This window comes from Xyrauchen texanus, chromosome 27, assembly GCF_025860055.1.
Source record: "Xyrauchen texanus isolate HMW12.3.18 chromosome 27, RBS_HiC_50CHRs, whole genome shotgun sequence".
Classification (NCBI taxonomy): domain Eukaryota; kingdom Metazoa; phylum Chordata; class Actinopteri; order Cypriniformes; family Catostomidae; genus Xyrauchen; species Xyrauchen texanus.
Genome location: NC_068302.1, coordinates 39,626,542 through 39,649,813, shown reverse-complemented (window position 1 = coordinate 39,649,813; position 23,272 = coordinate 39,626,542). Strand labels below are relative to the sequence as shown.

Sequence of the window (23,272 nt, the reverse complement as noted above, 5' to 3'; positions counted from 1 at the left end):
GAAGGTAGGCCTTAAAATACATCCACAGGTACACCTCCAATGCAGTACACATCCTATCAGAAGCTAATTATATATAGGCTTGACATCACTTTCTGGAATTTTCCAAGCTGATTAAAGGCACAGGTAACTTAGTGTATGTAAACTTCTGACCCGCTGTAATTGTGATATAGTCAATTAAAAGTGAAACAATCGGTCTGTAAATTCTTTTTGGAAATATTACTCATGTCATGCACAAAGTAGATGTCCTGAACGACTTGCCAAAACTATAGTTTGCTAATGTTAAATCTGTGGAGTGGTTAAAAAATAAGTTTTAATAAATTCAACCTAAGTGTATGTAAACTTCTGACTTCAACTGTATGTGTGCGTGGTTTTAATTTAATAAGCAATTTTAAAAAATATATTTGTCTTTTGATTTTGGTGTGTAAAATGACCCGTACAGGTTACTTGATATTTTTTAAAATTGACATATTTTTGACCCATCAGAACAGATGGGTGATTGGCCAGTTCTGTGGTCATTTTTATATTAAAACCCAGTATAAAAATTATCATTCAGTATGCCAAAAAACAACATAAGCTGTAGAAGTGCTTTGAGCCAATTTCAACTAAGTGATGTGACATCTGTTCATTGTATAAATGTGCACACAATATATTACACGTTCATGCAAGCTGTGCTGGATGAAGCATTATTCAGCTGTGGTTATATCGCACACTGGAGAAAAGAAATGTACAATGGACCTCCCCTTTATTAATGAAATCATTAATAAATATTTTAAAAGAATTCATATTTGACACAAACCCTTTTGTCAGCTTCTTTATTAATAATTATTATTAAATGTCAAAGATGTCAGTTTACAATGTCTCTTCTTGAATATTTATTGCAGTCTTGCAAAGATTCTCGTCACACTTTATAACCGAAAGAACTGATAATTGAGAAACATTTTTATTTTCATACGTCACAGTGCATTCCACATGGAAGCTTTTTAAATATGTTTGCATTTGTACATAACTTAGTATGTGATGAATCCATTGGAAAAATAAGAATTTGATCATTATAAAAATTCACACTCGGCTTACTTGTACTGATGATTATAAGTATAAATAGCACATACTCTGAAAACAAGTAGAAATCTGGCCTATTTACATGTGTTTACCAGAGTATTACCGACAAATGTACATATTAACAATGTTGTTTGCACTCTTCGCCTGAAAGTAAAGAATATTTCAAAAGGCAAAATATTAACTGTATGTAATAATTAATAATTAATATTGTAAATTGATAATCACATACTTTCATTCAGTAATAGACAGTTTATTTGTTCCAGCTAGCAATATTAAGATAATACTCTCAACAGTTTTTAGCATACAGTATCTCACAAAAGTGAGTACACCCCTCACATTTTTTTAAATATTTGATTATATCTTTTCATGTGCAACACTGAAGAAATGCCACTGCTACAATGTAAAGTAGTAAGTGTACAGCTTGTATAACAGTGTAAATTTGCTGTCCCCTCAAAATAACTCAACATACAGCCATTAATGTCTAAACCGCTGGCAACAAAAGTGAGCACACCCCTAAGTGAAAATGTCCAAATTGGGCCCAATTAGCCATTTTCTCTCCCCGGTGTCATGTGACTCGTTAGTGTTACAAGGTCTCAGGTGTGAATGAGGACCAGGTGTGTTAAATTTGGTGTCATCGCTCTCACACTCCCTCAATCTGGTCACTGGAAGTTCAACGTGGCACCTCATGGCAAAGAACTCTCTGAGGATCTGAAAAAAAGATCATAAAGATGGCCTAGGCTATAAGAAGATTGCCAAGACCCTGACACTGAGCTGCAGCACGGTGGCCAAGACCATACAGCGGTTTAACAGGACAGGTTCCACTCAGAACAGGCCTCGCCATGGTCGAACAAAGAAGTTGAGTGCACGTGCTCAGCGTCATATCCAGAGGTTGTCTTTGGGAAATAGACGTATGAGTGCTGCCAGCATTGCTGCACAGGTTGAAGGGGTAAGGGGGGGGGGTCAGCCTGTCAGTGCTCAGACCATACGCCGCACACTGCATCAAACTGGTCTGCATGGCTGTCGTCCCAGAAGGAAGCCTCTTCTAAAGATGATGCACAAGAAAGCCCGCAAACAGTTTGCTGAAGACACGCAGACTAAGGACATGGATTACTGGAACCATGTCCTGTGGTCTGATGAGACCAAGATAAACTTATTTGGTTCAGATGGTGTCAAGCATGTGTGGCGGAAACCAGGTGAAGAGTACAAAGACAAGTGTGTCTTGCCTACAGTCAAGCATGGTGGTGGAAGTGTCATGGTCTGGGGCTGCATGAGTGCTGCCGACACTGGGGAGCTACAGTTCATTGAGGGAACTATGAATGCCAACATGTAATGTGACATACTGAAGCAGAGCATGATCCCCTCCCTTCGGAGACTGGGCCGTAGGGCAGTATTCCAGCATGATAACGACCCCAAACACACCTCCAAGATGACCACTGCCTTGCTAAAGAAGCTGAGGGTGAAGGTGATGGACTGGCCAAGCATGTCTCCAGACCTAAACCCTATTGAGCATCTGTGGGGCATCCTCAAACGGAAGGTGGAGGAGCACAAGGTTTCTAACATCCACCAGCTCTGTGATGACGTCATGGAGGAGTGGAAGAGGACTCCAGTGGCAACCTGTGAAGCTCTGGTGAACTCCATGCCCAAGAGGGTTAAAGCAGTGCTGAAGAATAATGGTGGCCACACAAAATATTGGCACTTTGGGCCCAATTTGGACATTTTCACTTAGGGGTGTACTCACTTTTGTTGCCAGCGGTTTAGGCATTAATGGCTGTGTGTTGAGTTATTTTGAGGGGACAGCAAATTTACACTGTTATACAAGCTGTACACTTACTACTTTACATTGTAGCAAAGTGTCATTTCTTCAGTGTTGTCACATGAAAAGATATAAACAAATATTTACAAAAATGTGAGGGGTGTACTTTTTTGAGATACTGTATATGCTCAAATATACTGAGGTTTGAATTGTAATTTTAGCAGCCATTTATAATAGTTTCACTGCAACAATATTATGTGCAATAATAGTAGTAATAGATTTTAGTAGAGTGTATTACATCTGAATATTTGTCAGTGCATTAAAGGAAGTAAACATGGCAATAATGAAAGGCTGGTGAGCCCATATTTGCGTTTCAAAATATTATTTACCCACATTTTTTAATCATTCAATTTTTTCTATTATTCTTTAAATAGCGAGTCGTTTATTTAACCATCACCAAAGGTTAAAGTAAGAATCACATTTATTGAGCTATATGATAAATGTCCCCCTCATTGTCCATGGTAATTACGTCCCTGTCTTACGGTGGATTACGGTTTTGGGTGGATTGTCGAATTTCATACCATCTTACTACATAGTGAAAAGTACTTTCCCATCAACAGCAAAGTATATACCTTTAGTGTTTAGTACTATAAGTGTGCGAATTGGGACGCCTCCTATTCGAAATGGGAAATGAGAAAAACTGAGCTGTTTACACAACACCACACGGATTGAAGACACAGCAGAGAGACTTCCAAAAACAGTGTTTAAATGGCAAAAGGACAGATAGTACAGTCAACACGAGACATTCACAGAACAGTGTGTAAAATGCAAAGAAAAGAATCTAAAGAAATAAAAGAACGGGAGGAGACTGAAATGTGGTTTATGTATAGAACAGAAAAGGGGTTCGGTCTGCGGCTGCTGTCTGATTCAGTCGACTGTAAGAATGAAACTTTAACAGTGTGTATTAGTTATGCTTGATGTGTTGTACAACAGCACATGGTTCACCCATTGACTGTCAATGAGCTCGTTTACATGCACACTAATAGGATGATAATGACCACAATCAGCTTATTTAAAATATCCGACAATGGAAGAAAACTGTGTTTACATGAGATTGAAATCAAGTAGGTTTAACTGCAGGCTGGTGATCTCCAAAAGATGGGGCAGGGTTACTACAAAATGAGTTTGTGCCAACTCCAAAAAGGGGCGTCACTTCCACTCACAGTTAGGGTTAGGTAAATGGTTGGGTTAGGTTAGGGACTCCCTATATATTTGCTGGCAGTTTGGAGCTCCTGCCCCTTATTGGAGCTCTGCCTGGAGCTACAGGTGCAATATTCTTGAAAATACTATGATTTTGACATTCAAGTAGATAGGAGTTGCACTGTCCCGGGAGCATTCCAAAGATGTCCATCAGTGGACTGACTTGCTAGAAAGACTTGGCATAACTCGATATTTCAAAATTTGCAACATTATTTTCTGTTCATGTGATTATAAATGAAATGTGCTTTTTTCTAGTGTTTACAGGGTTCACACAAGGTCCTTAAAGTGCTTGAATTTAGCTTTCAGAAATTTAAGTACCGGAATACCTGGAAAGTTGCCTTGTTTTCATGAAAAGTGCTTGAGATTAAAGCGGGTTGTTTCCTCCGTGTAGTGTGTGTCCATAAAAATAAGGCGACTCCACTTTCATTGAATAAGTGTCTTAATATCCTTTCTGTTCTTTACAGTCAGATAAAAAAATTTAAATAAATATTAATTATAATCTCACATAACATGGATGCGATAAAGAAACGGAGAGATTCTCGTTCAACCAGAACACTGAGATGCTCGTTGAACCCTTAAAGTGACAGTAACCTTTTTAGCGTTTCTTATACAAATGGAAGTAAACTCAATGTTATTACTTGTAAATTTTACACATTATTTCAAACAGTGATAGCTCATATCATTATTATATATATCATTTCATGATATAAATGATGTGATATGCGTACTCCGGGTAGGGAAGTAGGTATTGCCCCAAGGAGTTCAAGTGCCTCAGGGTCTTGTTCACAAGTGAGGGGACAATGGAGCTGGAGGTTGGCCGGAGAATCGGGGCAGCGGGGGCGGTATTGCACTCGCTCTCGCACCATTGTCATGAAAAGAGAGCTGATCAGGAAGGCAAAGCTCTCGATTTACCGGTCAATTTTCGTTCCTACACTCATAACCGAAAGAACTAGGTCAGCGAGTACAAGCGGCCGAAATGTGTTTCCTCAGAAGGGTGGCGGGCTTCTCCCTTAGAGATCCGTGAGGAGCTCAGTCATCCGTGAGGAGCTCGGAGTAGAGCCGCTGCTCCTTTGCGTCGAAAGGAGTCAGTTGAGGTGGTTTGGGCATCTGGTAAGGATGCCCCCTGGCCGCCTCCCTAGGGAGGGGTTTCAGGCACGTCCATCTGGGAGGAGGCCTCGGGGAAGGCCTAGGACTAGGTGGAGGGATTACATCTCCACACTGGCCTGGGAACGCCTCGGGGTCCTCCAGTCAGAGCTGGTTAATGTGGCTCGGGATTGGGAAGTTTGGGGCCCCTGCTGGAGCTGCTGCCCCACGACCTGACTTCGGATAAGCGGTTGAAGATGGATGGATGGATGGATAATGTAAAAAAATATATATTTTACAAAGTTATATGTTTGTTTTTCAGAACATGATCTGTTGCTTGTTCTGCACCTGATCAGCCTGGATGTAGCCCACTATTTTTGAAATCTTATTTGTTTGTGATCTTTTATAGAGACAGGTATAAGAGCAACTTTGAGCATTTATATTGTGTATTAAAGAGCTTTATTTCAATGAGAAATTATAATGAGTATTTTTCTTAAACATATTTTCAGAAAATAAAAACATTTCTGTAATGTTGTCATTTAAGTATTGTTACATCGAATCGTGAACCTCATATCGTATATCGAACCGAATCGTGAGATAACAATATCGTCCCATCCCTAGCATTAATTCAGAACAGCTACAGACCTGGAATTGCACCTCCCATATAGATTTGATTCATATTCTGTTATTCATGTACTGATGATCAATACATATTATACCAATAAGAGCAGCATGACATATTCAGTCTGGATTACGAGTATCAGAGGTGTAAGTTGAAGGTTTCCTGCTGCAGTTTTGATCTTGAATCAGGCCGTTTACATTCAGCTAGAAATCAGACAGCAGAACCGGACCAGAAACATGAACAAATCAGACTACACCGACAGACAAACGCTCCCATGTGGATTGTTTTACAAAAGTGTTGATTTATCATTCAAAAGTTATACATTTACAAATATATTCCAAAACCTATCTGTGTCTTACTATGTATAAAAAAAATCATTCTTTGGGATTCGCCAAACCTAAAATCACCTCGGCACGAGAGGAGAAGACAGCTGCATAGCATTGCTCAAAATCTGCCCATAACACGCACACACACACACACGCAAAACACACACAAAGGTGACAGGTACCAAGTTTGAGAGACAGAAAAAACATCCAATCGCAGCTCATGACCAAGTGCTCCCTTCATTCTCATAGGCTGAATTGTCCAGTCTAACAGGGCAGGAGACAGTACATCCGAAACTTGACCTGGACTATGTGCAGAATAGCATACTATCGTACTACTTCTGCAATATGCAGAACAATGTGCAATGTGTTTTTAATTGGACTATATAATATACTCCATAGTAAGCAGTACGCTAGTATTCCATTCCTAGCCACAGTTTCATGTTTAGACACTGATGCTGTGTTGTTTTTACAGCCACAGAATTACAACTAAAACCTTCTGCTCTTTGGTTCTTTCACATCACAAATTGTCAAAGAGGGCCTGAACATTTCCAAATCAGTGAGAAGCAGGTACCATTTGAGTATAAAGACAAATTGACACTAATAGCAACAGATTATTATCTTTAGAGAGTATGTCACGTGCTTTTATAATGACAACTTGAATGTGATGCAATCACAACCAGCTCGACATGCAACGTTGGCTCAACCAATGGCGTACGTTTGGGGCGGGACTATCTGTTTATGGAGATAGAGTTCAATTACATTTGTAATTCTGGTTGGTGAGATAACTGGTGCTATTAGTGATGCTGACAAACCTTCTCCTAAGTCCTTTGGTTTTTTTGACGGTTAGTAATGTGTGGCAGGGCGGAGGGCGGGGCTGGGTCGTGATCCTACACACCCGGTCCCGTATTAGGCTAATCAAGCCTCCCGAGAGGGATAAAGGTCGACTGCAGAGGATGGTGCTGGAAAGAGAGATAGTTTACGGACATGTCCGTCATGTGTGTGTTTGTCTTTTAAATTTATCATTAAAACTATTATTTATATTATCAAGACGGTTCTCCGATACACGCAGCTTGTTCCTCGGCCACTCTTCTACCCTCTATCGGATGACAGCCGTGCCTCTCCGGCGGATCAGAGGCAGACCTCCAGCCCCTGGCGGACGGAATGCCCCGCCGCGTTCTTGGGGAACAGAAGGGGTCTCCCCAGCCCCTGGCAGCAGTTCTCCCGCTCCAGGCGGTCGGCAGCGAGCCCCTCCCCGCTCGCGGTCTCAAACCCTGCTGCGTTTCAGCGGCCGGTAGGCGACTCCTGCACCCCTGGCAGTGGCCCTGACCACTCCAGGCAGTCGGTTAGGAGCCCCTTCTCCCCTCGCGGTTGACAGCCATCGTCCTCTTCCAGGCGGCGGCGGGCGTTCCGTCTCCCGGCAGATGGCCACGGCTGCTCCGTTGGGGTGGACGGTAGTGGCGAGAACTCTACTACGGCGTATCCCTCCTCCTTCCCGGATTTCGGCACCAGTGTAAAGGAGTTCAATGGAAAGGAGGAGGCGAGAACCGGCTTGATAATATAAATAATAGTTTTAATGTCAAACTTAAAAGACGGACATGAAGACGGACATGTCCGTAAACTATCTCTCTCTCCAGCACAATCCTCTGCAGTCGACCTTTATCCCTCTCGGGAGGCTTGATTAGCCTAATACGGGACCGGGTGTGTAGGATCACGACCTGGCCCCGCCCTCCGCCCTGCCACATAATGACATAAACATCTTTATTTCGAAATGTCCTCGGCGAACTGATTTTGTGTATGAGCTAAAGAGCAGAATATTTTTAGCTGGCCTCTGACTTAGATGTTGCAGCGTTAAATATTAACTGTAACCTACAACCTGTTGATCCTCAAAATATGCATCCTAAAAACCCTTTAAGTCTAGTTCATCCTGAGTCTCTATCGAATCCCTCGATAGTCAGAGTGAGCGGCTGTGCCTCCGTGTTGAATCTCTGGCAGTGAGGTGAAGGGAATCGTTCTGAGGCACTCGCGCGGGAAACCGAACTCTGATAGGACTGGAGAATTCTCTGAACCCTGTCGGACTGATCCTGATTCAGAAATGTATCCTATCAGAGCGGAGGATAACGGCCAGATGGCTGTCTTTCTCAAAGGATTTCTCTTTCAACTTTCTGTGTGAGGATTGTGGGTACAGATAAAGTGCAAAATGGCTCAAAGCCTGCAGAGGACTCTGTCTTTTAGATCAGTGGCTCTCAACCGGCAGGCCGAAGAGTCATGAGATGAGAACAATGCTAAATACAAATAATAACATATAACTAACCACTGAATCTTGCATAGGTTTATCAACTTTTAAAGAACTTCAAGTTTAGCTCAATCGACAGCATTTGTGGCATAATGTTGATTACCACAAAAATGAATTTGGACTCATCCCTCTTTTCCTGTGTACTGGGTTACAGTGAGGCACTTACAATGGAAGTCAATGGGGCCAATTTGTAAACGTTAAACACTCACTGTTTCCAAAGTACAGCCACAAGACGTAAACAATATGTGTGTTAACAAGATTTTAGTGTGATAAAACTGCATCTGTGTGAAGGTTGTCATGACGGTAAACACTGTAATCTGGTAAACATTGCAACGCCTGTGAATCCCTGATTTTATCACACTAAAATCCCGTTAACATCTATAATGTCGAACTTTTGAAACTGTGAGTATTTTAGCGTTTATGTAAGTGCCTCAATGGAACCATCATTTTTCCTTTTCTTTTAAATAAACGAGGGGCAGGAAGCCGGAAAATTGAAGATGTATTTAGGAACCAACATTCAGCAAATGTATTCATTTCAACGTATGATTTTAGGGAAATGTATGGAAATGTAAAATGTGGATCCTGAAGCAAAACTAGTTGAGAACCACTGATTTTATGATTTAGCTTTCTTTCTTTCTCTCAGTTCTTCTTGAAGAATGAAAACAGGCGTTTGTCTCCATCTGAGAGGCGATGTGTTCGTCTGGAAGGGGATCTTCCTCGCGATCCGCTGAAGGAGTATGGAGAATCTCTGCACTCCTCCTGATGTTTATCCATCAGTTGCTGATCGATAACTCTGTGCATGTCATCCTGAGAGAGAGAGAGAGAGAGAGAGAGAGAGAGAGAGGAGTAGTGTTTATCATACCATTTTCAGAAGATATTGTAGAAGAACATTGAAGGAAAAGGAAGGACACTGACAGACAGAATGGATGAACAATGAGCACGAGTCCTGTGTCAGATTTGTTCCGATTGTGCGGTCCGAACCCCGGTTTGATTTCATCTCACAGATCTCCAGTTGAAGTCAGAAGTTTGCATACATCTTACATTTAAACTCAGTTTTTATGACATTTAATCGTAGAAAACATTCCCTGTCTGAGGTCAGTTTGGATCACTACTTTATTTTGAGAATGTGAAATGTCAGAATAATAGTAGAGAGAAGGATTTATTTCAGCTTTTATATCTTTCATCACATTCCCAGAGGGTCAGAAGTTTACATACACTTTGTTAGTATTTGGTAGCATTGCCTTTAAATTGTTTAACTTAAATGTTTTGGGGATCCTTCCACAAGCTTCTCACAATAAGTTGCTGGAATTTTGTCCCATTCCTCCAGACAGACCTGGTGTAACTGAGTCAGGTTTGTAGGCCTCCTTGCTCGCAAGGGGTGGTTGTTTGTTGGGGGGTCACCAGGTCCCTTCTGCCTTGGGCCCCCAGAGTCTCTAAAAACGCCCCTGACTCCAATACCTTGACTTTGTTGTCCTTAAGACATTTTGCCACAACTTTGGAGGTGTGCTTGGGGTCATTGCCCGTTTGGAAGACCCATTTGCGACCGAGCTTTAACTTCATGGCTGATGTCTTGAGATGTCGCTTCAATATATCCACATAATAATCCTTCCTCATGTTGTCATCTATTTTGTGAAGTGCACCAGTCCCTCCTGCAGCAAGCACCCCCACAACATGATGCTACCACCCCCATGATTTACGGTTGGGATGGTGTTCTTCAGCTTGCACGCCTCACCTTTTTACCTCCAAACATATCAATGGAAATATTTGTTTTGTCAAACCAGAGGACATTTCTTTATAAAGTAAGATCTTTGTCCCCAGGTGCACTTCCAAACTGTAGTCTGAATTTTTTATGGTGGTTTTGGAGCAGTGGCTTCTTCCTCGCTGAGCAGCCTTTCAGGTTTTGTCAATGTAAGACTAGTTTTACTGTGGATATAAATACTTGACTATCGATTTCCTTCAGTAACTTCACACGGTCCTTTACTGTTGTTCTGGGATTGATTCACACCAAACTATGTTCATCTCTAGGAGACCGAATGCATCTCCTTCCTGACCGGTATGATGGCTGCGTGGTCTCATGGTGTTTATACTTGCATACTGTTGTTTGTACAGATGAACGCGAGACTCTTATGAGCCGGTTCTTTTGAATCTAGAGCACCAAACATACAGCGCAACCAGTGTAGTCCGATTCCCAAATGAATGACTCTTTTGAGCCGGTTCTTTTGAATCTACCGCACGAAACATACAGTGCAACCAGTGTAGTCCGATTCCCAAATGAATGACTCTTATGAGCCGGTTCTTTTGAATCTACAGCACGAAACATACAGCGCAACCAGTGTAGTCCGATTCCCAAATTAATTACTCTTAAGCTGGTTCTTTTGAATCTAGAGCACCAAACATACAGCGCAACCAATGTAGTCCGATTCCCAAATGAATGACTCTTATGAGCCGGTTCTTTTGACTCTACCGCACGAAACATACAGCGCAACCAGTGTAGTCCGATTCCCAAATGAATGACTCTTTTGAGCCGGTTCTTTTGAATCTACCGCACGAAACATACAGCACAACCAGTGTAGTCCGATTCCCAAATGAATGAGTCTTATGAGCCGGTTCTTTTGAATCTACCGCACGAAACATACAGCGCAACCAGTGTAGTCCGATTCCCAAATTAATGACTCTTAAACTGGTTCTTTTGAATCTACCGCACAAAACATACAGTGCAACCAGTGTAGTCCGATTCCCAAATGAATGACTCTTATGAGCCGGTTCTTTTGAATCTACAGCACGAAACATACAGCGCAACCAGTGTAGTCCGATTCCCAAATTAATTACTCTTAAGCTGGTTCTTTTGAATCTAGAGCACCAAACATACAGCGCAACCAATGTAGTCCGATTCCCAAATGAATGACTCTTATGAGCCGGTTCTTTTGAATCTACCGCACGAAACATACAGCGCAACCAGTGTAGTCCGATTCCCAAATGAATGACTCTTTTGAGCCGGTTCTTTTGAATCTACCGCACGAAACATACAGCGCAACCAGTGTAGTCCGATTCCCAAATGAATGACTCTTTTGAGCCGGTTCTTTTGACTCTACCGCACGAAACATACAGCACAACCAGTGTAGTCCGATTCCCAAATGAATGACTCTTATGAGCCGGTTCTTTTGAATCAACAGCACAAAACAATTTTCCTACCGAACAAATTACTTAATCATTCTGTTCTTTTTAGTGTATCAAAAACATCTAAATCATTCAATTTGTCAAGTCCGACTTGAAATTAACTACAAATTCAGAGTAATTATTGGACGGTGCACATTATATGTTTTGCTGTAATTAGCTGTATTTCATAAAAATGTATTAATTAATACAATATATTTTTTAAATGTCTGTGTAAACACACCATTTGCAATAATCTGTTCTGATAAAATATTAAATTATCTCATCATCGTTTGGAAAATGACTGTTGAGGGCAAAGAATCATATTTCTTCCAATTCTAATAGAATTGTTAATGGAACCAATAAGGAACCGGAATCACTACATTTCTTTACGATTCCCATCCCTACATGTGAATGAATCCCGAAGTGTTCTAGTCATTTATGTAAAATAAAATATGGCAAAAACAACTTTCACATTAAAAGACATGTTCAAACTTAATAAAATGAATCAAGGACTCTTCTGTACCAAAAGCTGTGAATACAGGTGAACCACGTCACGTTGAAATGAATGTCATCCTCAGTGCACTGAATGAGCTGGTGTAAACATGGACACAGGTAAGACGGTGAACCCGAGCTCACCTCTAAGGCAGGAGGGGACTACCAGAGGGGAGAAGGGGTCTGTACGGAAGCTGAGAAAGGCCACTAGATCAGAAACCATAAGAGCCATACAGTGAACAGCCCTGAGGAGGCAAACTACAGGCAGGATGGGAGAGAGAGAGAGAGAGAGAGAGAGAGAGAGACAGGGGAGCTAAGATTTATACAGGGATAGGAGGGCACAAATAACATTCAATAACACACTCGCATTCAGAGGGATAGGTGAGAAAGAGTGACAGAAACAGTGAAACGTAAAGGAAAATTCTGCTTTAAAAATATTGGCCCCCTAAAAGAACTGAGGGTGATACACGTTAAGACATTTTCATACGCTCAACATACAAGAGACAAGCCGGGAGTTAAAGATATACTGTATGAACAATAGACACAGGCTCTGTTCCAAACACTTCCGGCTTACTGACTGCATAGGCAGCTGCCTACCTAGGAAGCATCCTAAACCAAGTGACTGATTTGGGATGGCTCCAACATTATATCTGTCAAGGCCATCTAAAACTCTGTTACTTTCACCTGGTATCAAGTATACGAGGTAGGGACTTCAAGAAATGTTCAGGTTCAATGCAAGTTCATTAAACAGCATTTGTGTCATAATGTTGATTATCACAAAAAAATGTTGACTCCTCTCTCGTTTATTTGAGAAAAAAAGGCAAAAATTGTGGTTTCAGTATATATATATATATATATATATATATAAGCTCTTTGGTTGAACTTGATTCAATCGTGGACATGAGTTTGAAATTAGTTTCCTTAACTTAAAATAATTGTGTAATCTCATCACAAACACTTTGTGTAAAAAGAGCCTAGTTGAACTGAGTAGCCCAACCAGGGCTGGACTGGTAATCTGGCATACCGGGCATTTACCCAGTAGGCTGGTGCACTTTGGGGGCGATCAGGGGCGGACTGGCCATAGGGTGAACTGAGCATGGCGGTGGGTCGTCCGTGAAACGGGCAGAATGGGCAACGATAAGCTAAAATGGGCCGCCGCGTTATGCAGAACGGACCACAACCGTGACTGAAATTCAAGGGACATGTTTGTCACTATATTTTGATAATGACACAACCGCCATTATTGCTTTTTTATATAAAAGACGAGTCAAAATACTTTTCTCTCATAATCAACATTATGCTACAAATGCTTAACTCGACTGAGCTCAACTTAACTCAACCTGAACCCAGAACATTCTTTAATTAACTATAAAGCAGTGTTTTCATGGAACAAACTCCACCTACAGGAATTACAGTAATAACACATAACGTTCATCTACCTTGAAATGTAGTCCCACTTCAAAAGGACAATTTAGACAACTTTACAGATTAAATAATAAACCTTTTTCTCCCAATTCGGAATGCCCAATTCCCACTACTTTGTAGGTCCTCGTGGTGGTGCGGTTACTCGCTTCAATCTGGGTGGCAGTGGACAAGTCTCAGTTGCCTCCGCTTCTGAGACGTCAATCTGCGCATCTTATCACGTGACTCGTTGTGCATGACACCGCGGAGACTCACAGCATGTGGAGGCTCATGCTACTCTCCACGATCCACACACAACTCACCACACGCCCCATTGAGAGCGAGAACCACTAATCACGACCACGAGGAGGTTACCTCATGTGACTCTACCCTCCCTAGCAACCAGGCCAATTTGGTTGCTTAGAAGACCTGGCTGGAGTCACTCAGCACGCCCTGGATTCGAACTCGCGACTCAAGGGGTGGTAGTCAGCGTCAATAGTCACTGAGATACCCAGGCCCCAATAATACATTTTTTTAATGAAGAATTAATTTAGCAAAATTACAAGATTCACATTTCTGCATTTAAACCTATTAGAACGCTTGCCCCATAGACTTATACTGTAAGTTGTAAGTGTAAATTGTAAGTCAAAAAAGTTTGTGACCCACCTGCCAGGCTTCTAACTGCTGAGACAGGTTTATTTTCTGCTGTATCGCATCTAACAGCTGACTATTCAAAGACATGATGTCAATCTTACACTTTGCCAGCTCCATCTCTACCGCTTTCTTCCTGTAACAGAGAAAAGAGGGAATTACAAGGAAATATTAGGATTCAGTTAGACCGATTCTGGAGATTCTTGCTTTGTATTCATAGTTGTACAAATAAAAACAAAAGTAATTTTTCAGAGATTGGATGATGAATATTTACTCTGTGCATAACTTTGATTCGTAGATATGTAATAAAGAAAAACACAACATATTTACATTGAATCAACATTTAACAATTAACCCCCACTATTACCCCTCCCCAATCACCAACCCCACCCTGATCCACAACGAACACCCCTGTGGTCACAAATTAGAATACACACACACACACACACACAAAAAGAAAACAAATAAGAAAATATAATAATCATATATAATTAAAACTAAACTTCTCTCTCCACAGCCCCTCCCAGAGAGTCCCCCCAAAACACTAAATAATTGCCCCATTTTCTATCAAACAAATCCCATATGCACAAAGAACGTGCAGATTCGGTTCGTCTCGAACAAGATCTGCTACACAAAACAATCTCCAGCTGCTAGGCAGAACCAGCACAAAAAGGAAAAAAAGGCAGTTCAGTTTCCTCGGAGAGATAAACAAATGTTCAGTGAGCCGGCCCATTCAACTGATACATGAGTGCAACATATGACCCAATCAATCCAATGTCCTGCAAGAAATACTCCACAAAACGAACTCCAACCAAAAGGAGGCATAAGCACAAAGAACATGCAGATTCATCCACAAATCTGTCCCGAAGAAGTGTAGCATACAAAACAAACTCCAGCCGCTAGGCGGAACCATAGACTGTAAAAAAAGATGGACGACGCCCCTTCGCTCTTTTCCATTGGTGAGAACTGAATCCGCCAGTGTCCCGATATGGCGCTGACATCTTGGGACTTGAGTCTATGCAGTTGCGATTTCGGGACCAGACCTGCGCAGTAGTGAGCAGGAAGTAAAGCCGTGAATTCAAGGCTCCGCCCTCACTCTCGCTGAATCAATCGCAAGCACACGCCCCTGCACTTTTGACTTTTGACGGTGTGAAATAATTAATTATAGAAATGTAGATATTAAATGTAAAGCTCCAATCTCCTCAGTCCTCCGAAGATCCCGAAAAAAAGTGCTTCAGTGACTACTTCGCTCAGAGAACCTGTCAATCACAGCTGTCAATCATGATGTCACAGCACCGTTTTTATAGCATCAAATAACTAAAAACAAACTTATTTTGAAAACAAACACTTGAAATGACATCAACGTGATAGAAACGACAGTAAATGACAGAAACTATCTTTGGAAAAAAGATATGTGAAGTGTAATTCAATTGTTTAGTTGGTCTCACGTCCCGTTGAATAACATGGGGAGGCGGGGTTTATGACCTATACTAGGACCAGTCACCGGGGGGCGATCGAGACGTTTTGGCTTCACTTTTGAGGGCTTGTGCGGCACACAAAGAAACAAAAAACTCGCTCAGTTTACTCGGACGGTCAAGTGGCTGTTCAGTGAGTCAGGCTCACTTGGCTGCAACATGAGTACCACAAAATGACTTACTCAGTCCATTGACTTTATGAAGGGCATGGCTTGCTGGGGACATGTAAATACTTTGCGGCCATCCAATTTGGCCAGGAACATCAGTGCAAAAGCGACCTCCCGTTGATGTAAGCGTTTCTTGCATTCCTTGAATTGATCACGTTTCTCTCTAGTCTGGGAACAAGAAAATGCAGTGATTCTTCCAAGAAAGCCTCCCTTTACTCCTCACCTCACGTAACATGAGATCTTCATTGGATGATCTCAGAAATTTGGCCAGAATTGATCAGGGCCTGTCTCCCTCAGCGGATTGCCGAGCCGGGTCCCTGTGAGCTCGCTCGGTTTCCAGCTTATGGCCTGTTATGTCAAGCATATTCGAATAGAGCCCGTCCAGAAATTCCAACATATTCTGACCCTCTGATCCCTCAGGAATTCCAACAATTCTGACGTTATTCCGCCGGTTACGATTCTCCAAATCTTCCAACTTCTCCCAGATGCGCTCCAAATCCACCTTGATAGCAGCTAATTCCCTCTCTGATGACTCCAGATAATCGTTTATCCATTTCTCGACATCCACCACTCTTGTAACCATCTCAGTGAATTTTGTCTCCATGGCCGTGATCGAACGACTTATTGCAGCAAGATCCTCCAAGTCAGCAACGACCTTCGTCAGCATTGCCGATACGTTCAGCAATTCTCGCCGAATTTCTTTCACCTCTCCGACCAAATCGACTCCCTGGCTCGAGGCCTCCAGTGGGGTGTCCGCTTGAGCACGTAAGAGTCTTTTAATGTCTCCAGAGCCTGAGTATTTTGAATTCTTTGACATATTGTCTTCCTAGAACAGTTAAAAATCAGGGTGTATCGAATCTCACCGGTTTATATCATTAAAAGTATCAAAACTAGCAAAGTGCGTAGAGCTCGCCGTTCACATGTCCGAACCTCGCATGGGATCACGTGATTCCTCGTGCATAACTTTAGTTAGACATTTGGAGACAAAATTACTCAAATAAAATGTCACATAAGCCAAGAGCATGTGTGTCTTACTTGATGATGGCTTCATCTCGGTCTCGTATGGCGCTCTGTAACTGTTCGTTGGGTTCTGGCTCTTCCATCATCGCTTTCATCCGTTCGTTCTCTTCTCTCGAAGAAGAAACTTCCACTGAGAGCAGCGCCACCTACAGGATTAAGAGCAGAGTCACAGGACAGCTGAATTAGTCCTGAATATCGTACGATAGCTTTGTGGGAGGAAAAGACCGAAATTTAAGTCGTTATACACCGATTAACAAGATTTGAGAGCCCATAGCTCTCCATTCTCATTCCACTTGCATACATTCAATGGCACGTTACGTTTGGTCATGTAATATGTGGGAACCTGTGCAGTTCATTGACATAATTTTTAGGCAATCTATTCCTTTAAGTATTTAATTTGTAATATTCCTTTGAAATATAAGTGTATACCTGATTATGGAGCTGTAGCACCTCCTCCTGGCTGTTGCGTGTTTTTTCCTGTTCTTGTTCGTACATTTCTCGGAGTTCTCGGAGCTCCTCCCCGAGTTTACGAACCTGTTCCTCAAGAACCTCTTCGTCACTGCGACGAGAACCCTGAATGCACAAATACAGAGAAAAAGAACATCTTCAATGTCTGCATGGGCATGCAGGATTCATTTACAGTAAACTGAAAAAATGTTTTGCGTTTTTTAAATATATGAAATGTGCATTATTCGTTTAGAAGGCTGTTGGTACATTTTGGAATTCCTACTAGTTAACCCCACTGGCGGGTCCAAAGAGGAGCGGAAAAACCACGTAAACGTACACATTTTCAGAATAAATAAGTCAGGCATATGAGATATCATTTGAATGCTTAGAATCTGAACTTGTCAGCAATATCCATAACTTCTGCATTTATGTTACTTAAAATAACAAAATAAGGCCTCAAAACATTTGCGTTGAAAATTAGCGCCCCCTGGAGGGAGTGGGGATAGAAATATTTATATGAAAATAAAAGTCCTTCAAGTCATATATCAAATGAAAGTGCTCATTCTAAGGAATGTGACTGTACAATTGTTTTGCCGATCACTGCTGCTGTAAGACTCAAATAGCTAAAAACGTTATATCAGCATTTACCTTAGGGAGTTTTCAAAACAATTTGCAATTGTTTACTTGTCTGTGAGCTTGCTTGGCTGAATAATCTAATGTTATAACTTAGGTATCCAGATCAAAATGTGCCATCCAGTAGGAAAATCATGCTATCAAATCATCAGAAAAATATGCTTTTAACTGTTGTTGATAAAATGTGTAAAATACTATCTATCATCACAAAGGGGAGGATCTCATCTTAAATTGAGCTTCTTAAATTAGGAGTTTAAATTGAGTTTATAGTCCACTCAGAGGCCGAGATATTCAAAGAAACATTGAGGATGGTGCATGAACTGAAAATTAGACTCAATGTCTATGGATGAGCACATCTGTGAGGGCTAAAATGCATTCGAGGACCACCTACATTTCAGATCTGTATATTGTGAAGGAATATGAAAGAGATAAAAAAAAAAAATCTAGTTCTTGCTGCCATCTAGTTGAATGAAATGAGGTAGAGTTAACAGAACCAGAATTACATGTTTACAAAGGCAGAAAAAAATGTTTTTCAGTTTATCATAAGATTATAAACACATTCAATATTATTTATGCATAATTGGAGTCTTTTTTTATTTGGGGGGGAATTAAAAAAAAAAATGAGACCAATGTTTTTCAATTAGTCCACAGTGTGAATGATGAGCTTTTAAATTCGAGTGTGAAACTTTGTGGGCGGCTGCCCAAAAATGAGTTTAAGGGGTTGGAATATCCCAGGTTTAATACAAATTAAGCTCAATCGACAGCATTTGTAGTATTATGTTGATAACCACAGAAAATATGTTCGACTTATTCCTCATTTATTTAAAAATGTTACAGTGAGGCACTTACAATAGAAGTGAATTGGACGAATCTGTAAATGTTCAAATACTCAAAATATTTCAATTGTATAGCCTCAAGACATAAACAAGACATTAGAAAGTGATTTTATCACACTAAAGAACATGTTAACATGCATATTGTTTACGTCATGCAGCTATATTTTTATGGATTGGTCCCATTCGCTTCCATTGTAAGTGCCTTACTCTAGCTGCAATTTGATTTTGATTTTTTTAATAAACATGTGATGCATTACAAATATTTTAGTGGTAATCGACACTATGCCTCTAATGCTTTCATTGAGCTTATCCTTTACTAAACCTGGAACATTCCTTTAATCGGCCAATCAGATACAATTATAGGTTGATGCCAAACTAAACATATATAGACAAATATTGACCAATAATCGACTTGGCTAATTGTTATAATTTTTTTATGTGAAATGTAACATACCGTAGATTCATTGCCATCCAGCAGGTTTTGCGTCAGTCTGCGCAGCTCCAGCAGACTGGCGTGTAAACTACCCGTGGGGACATCTTTAGCCGACAACGTCTCAGAAGACTCATCCATGGATGAGTCTGTGGACAGGGCGGAGTCTGTGATGTCATTTCCTCTGAGCTGTGAGCAGATGGAGCGCACCAGACAGTAGGCTTCCCACAATTGCAGCCGTAACTGAAGGAAAGAGACAGATGCGTTTAACAGACTGAACATCTTATCTTCAGGAGATATGAGCAAGGAATTCGAGAGTGTGTTTCTGTGTGCAAGAAAGAAAGAGAGAAACTTTAATAGAGACTGATATAAAGTGAGAACAGACCAAAATGTAACGATCATGATTTCAAGCTCGATTAAACTTCCTAGTGCTTGATGCATGCGCAGAGCGCTAGATGGAGCTATAGGAATTGTAATCGAGCTTGCAATCATGATCACCAAGGAGACTGATGTCAAGATGTACAGTGAAAAAGTGAAATATTTTGTTCTGTTCTCACCCAAAATCGAATTGATCACTTCTGATGACATGGATTAAATCACTGGAGTCATATGGATTATTTTATGCTGACTTTATCTGCTTTTGTCTGCATTCACTTGCATTGTATGGACCTACAGAACTGAAATATTCATCTAAAAATCTTCATTTGTGTTCTGCTGAAAAAAGAGAGTCACACATCCGGGGTGGCATGAGGGTGATGAAATGATGAGAGAATTTTTGGACTATTCCTTTAAGTGGGTGGTATCTATTCTTAGTCAGAATTAGCTCAATGTGGACCAGACTTTAAGTTGATATTTGTATGTGAGTGATGTATGTGTACCATTTCTCTCTCCTGCTCCATCTCCTCCTGCTCCATACTCTGTTCTATCTCACAGAGGAGGCTGTTAGGGTTCGGACTGAAGCCGTGTAGACTCCGTTCCTCCGTCAGTTCCTCTAGGCGGGCACTCAACTGCCGGTGAGACAAGCGCACTTCCTGCAGCTCCAAATGACTCTGGCGCAGCTGGTGAGAACACACGAGAGAGTTACACACACGAAAACACACCTGAAGGAACACAGGTTACACACACTTCTTCGGGATGACACCAGAGAGGCACAGGAGATTTATGGGTACAAAAAACAACTACTTTATTTGAAAAAGCAGGTTGAGAGAAAGACATTTAACTCACCCCCAAGAAATAAACCTAGATAAACTTTTTCCAAAAAAATCATTCCGGAAAAATTCCAAAGTATCCAAACATCTAAATCAATGAATCCAAAATACAAGAACAAATAATATAAAGTTATATGTGTGTGTATGTATGTGTGTGTGTGTGTGTGTGTGTGTGTGTGATGTGTGTGTGTGTGTGTGTGTGTGTGTGTGTGTGTGTGTATGTGTGTGTGTGTGTATGTGTGTGTGTGTGTGTGTGTGAGAGAGTGAGTGTGTGTGTGTGTGTGTGTGTGTGTGTGAGAGTGAGTGTGTGTGTGTGTGTGTGTGTGTGTGAGTGTGTGTGTGTGTGAGAGAGAGTGTGTGTGTGTGTGTGTGTGTGTGTGTGTGTGTGTGTGTGTGTGTGTGTGAGAGTGTGTGTGTGTGTGTGTGTGTGAGAGAGAGTGAGTGTGTGAGTGAGATGTGTGTGTGTGTGTGTGTGTGTGTGTGTGAGAGAGAGTGAGTGTGTGAGTGTGTGAGTGTGTGTGAGAGAGAGTGAGTGTGTGAGTGTGTGTGTGTGTGTGTGTGTGAGAGAGTGAGTGTGTGTGTGTGTGTGTGTGCGTGTGTGAGTGAGTGAGTGTGTGTGTGTGTGTGAGCGTGTATTTATCACTTTGTGGGGACCAAATGTCCCCATAAGGATAGTAAAACCCGAAATTTTTGACCTTGTGGGGACATTTTGTCAGTCCCCATGAGGGAAAACAGCTTATAAATCATACTAAATTATGTTTTTTGAAAATGTAAAAATGCAGAAAGTTTTCTGTGAGGGTTAGGTTTAGGGGTAGGGTTAGGTTTAGGGGATAGAATATAAAGTTTGTACAGTATAAAAACCATTATGTCTATGGAAAGTCCCCATAAAACATGGAAACACTACAGTGTGTGTGTGTGTGTGTGTGAGTGTGTGTGTGTCTTTGTGTCTTTAAATGCAAATGAGCTGGTGGTATCCAGAATAGGGCGGAGTTTTGACATTTCTGCTTCGGATAACTACACATCATAAGCAATATGACTGACAGTGTAAATAGTGATGTTCTATATGTTTAATGTGTTATATGTATATGTTCTATATGTTTGAACTGGAGTCAGACGCTGATGAGGGAGAGACTCCGTCTGAAGTAACAACTTTGAGTGTGAATCAGGAAGTGTCCGAATGGTTATTTCATCAATTTATTTATTTGTTGTAGAGTTTTTCAGCAGTTTTGCAATGATGGATGAGCAACACACACACACACACACACACACACACACACACACACACACACACACACATACTGTTGCAATGTTCGTTATGCACTATAACGAAACAACACACAAACAAACATGTTGAACACACAAATGTATGGTGGTCATTCACAACGCATTCTGGTGTAAAATGATTGTAAAACTAATCCACTGCGTCTTCAGCGGTTCAGATGTCGGGAATAAATGAAGACATCTATGTTCATTCTTACATCCAGCAATAAAACACCTCAATCGCTCACAAGACATTCTTGCCCACAGCTGCTCCAGCATTGAAACAATGGCGGACTCTGTATACAACTCGTTCAGGGCGGGTCTAAGCAAAACGGCAGTGTCCGTCAACAGTCGTGGGCGGGGCCTGTACAGTATGATGTCACTTTTGACAGAATCTGCAAACAGCATTTCTGAAAGAGTGTTTATGATTAATGGGGATTAAAAAAAGGACTGGGTGGATTTTTATCATTATAGGGTGGTTGTGTACACACACTGCCAACACACATTTATGTTCAAACACCATGTAAAAGTGCATTTTGCATAATAGGTGCCCTTTAAGCCTATTTTAGGGACTATTACGTTTTTCCATTGTGATATTCTTTCCACATTTATTCTGAAATGATCATAGCTGTAATGTAAAAAACCACCAAAAACAAACAGAATGTGCTCATTACTGTAAATGTGGAAAAAACAACAACAAATGATTTAAACTGTGAAGTAATTATACATCATGGTAGTATTTGTTTAATGCATTTAAATCATTCTCATTTTAAGTTTACAGTAAAACAGTTAAGAATTTTGAGAATCACCATTCAGAATTAATATATATATATATATAATATGTGCGTAATTGTTATGAAAATAATGTCCTAATGCAAAAAATCCTAAAATCAATTTTTTTCTAAAACTGGGTTATTGTTTTACCCCACAAATAAGACATTTCAAATTTAACCTATTTAAGGACAATTACATTTTTTTGCATTGTGATATTCCTAAAAATAAGCTTCTTTTTGCTTAAGTTAAATATAATCTCTCATTTCTTTCTTTTTCATTTTGGGGTAAAATGTGACCTGTTCTTGATGGTCACTCACCTGTAAGTCTTTCTCGTGACACTGTTTTTCCAGCACCAGCGTTCTCTCTCTCAGGTCGTCCACTGTGCTCTGAAGTTGTTGGTTTTTCTCCAGTACAGCGTTCACACGTCGCTCCAATTCCTGCTTACGCTCTGACAACATCTTTATCTGCCCAACCAAAACCAAAACAGCAGATTACTGACATCGCCATTGTGCAATCTTAATGTTCTTTCTCACTGGTAACCCCTTAAACTACTCAAACCAAATCAAGAACAAACTACAAATGTTTGTGCTAAAACTTTCCCAGAGCGGATCACAAACTTTGTGCCCTTGTCAGGTTTGGGGGAAAATATATTAAAATGCAAACATTTTTTCTTAGATTAGACCAAACACTCCGAGAGTTTGTGGTATGCTGTTTTACCAGGCATCAGTGAGGGAGTCAATAACACCTCCAGAGTCAGGAATGTAGAGTTGATAACTTGAATATTTCTGCTCAGAAAAGCCAGCCACATATGCTCAGAGGTTGATCTTTTCAAAGATCACAAAACTAATTGCTATCAACTTTGTCTCGGATGATTCTCCTAAACATCCTTAGAGAAAATCTAAATAGACACAAATGAGTCAATTGTT

At 40.9% G+C, this 23,272-nt stretch overlaps 1 protein-coding gene across 1 annotated transcript in view; it reads right to left on the bottom strand.

Annotated features, from left to right (window-relative positions):
• Positions 1–7,896: 7,896 nt before the first annotated feature.
• The window catches only part of bicdl1 (BICD family like cargo adaptor 1), a 41,616-nt gene continuing 26,240 nt past the window's right edge, over positions 7,897–23,272 (bottom strand). The window contains exons 4-10 of the mRNA XM_052094882.1: positions 22,664–22,810; positions 19,983–20,162; positions 19,129–19,347; positions 17,188–17,331; positions 16,774–16,904; positions 14,112–14,232; positions 7,897–9,203 (exon numbers count right to left, since the gene is read on the bottom strand). Of these exons, the coding sequence (XP_051950842.1) occupies positions 9,036–9,203; positions 14,112–14,232; positions 16,774–16,904; positions 17,188–17,331; positions 19,129–19,347; positions 19,983–20,162; positions 22,664–22,810 (1,110 nt within the window). The 3' untranslated portion in view covers positions 7,897–9,035. The remainder of the gene's footprint in view (positions 9,204–14,111; positions 14,233–16,773; positions 16,905–17,187; positions 17,332–19,128; positions 19,348–19,982; positions 20,163–22,663; positions 22,811–23,272) is intronic.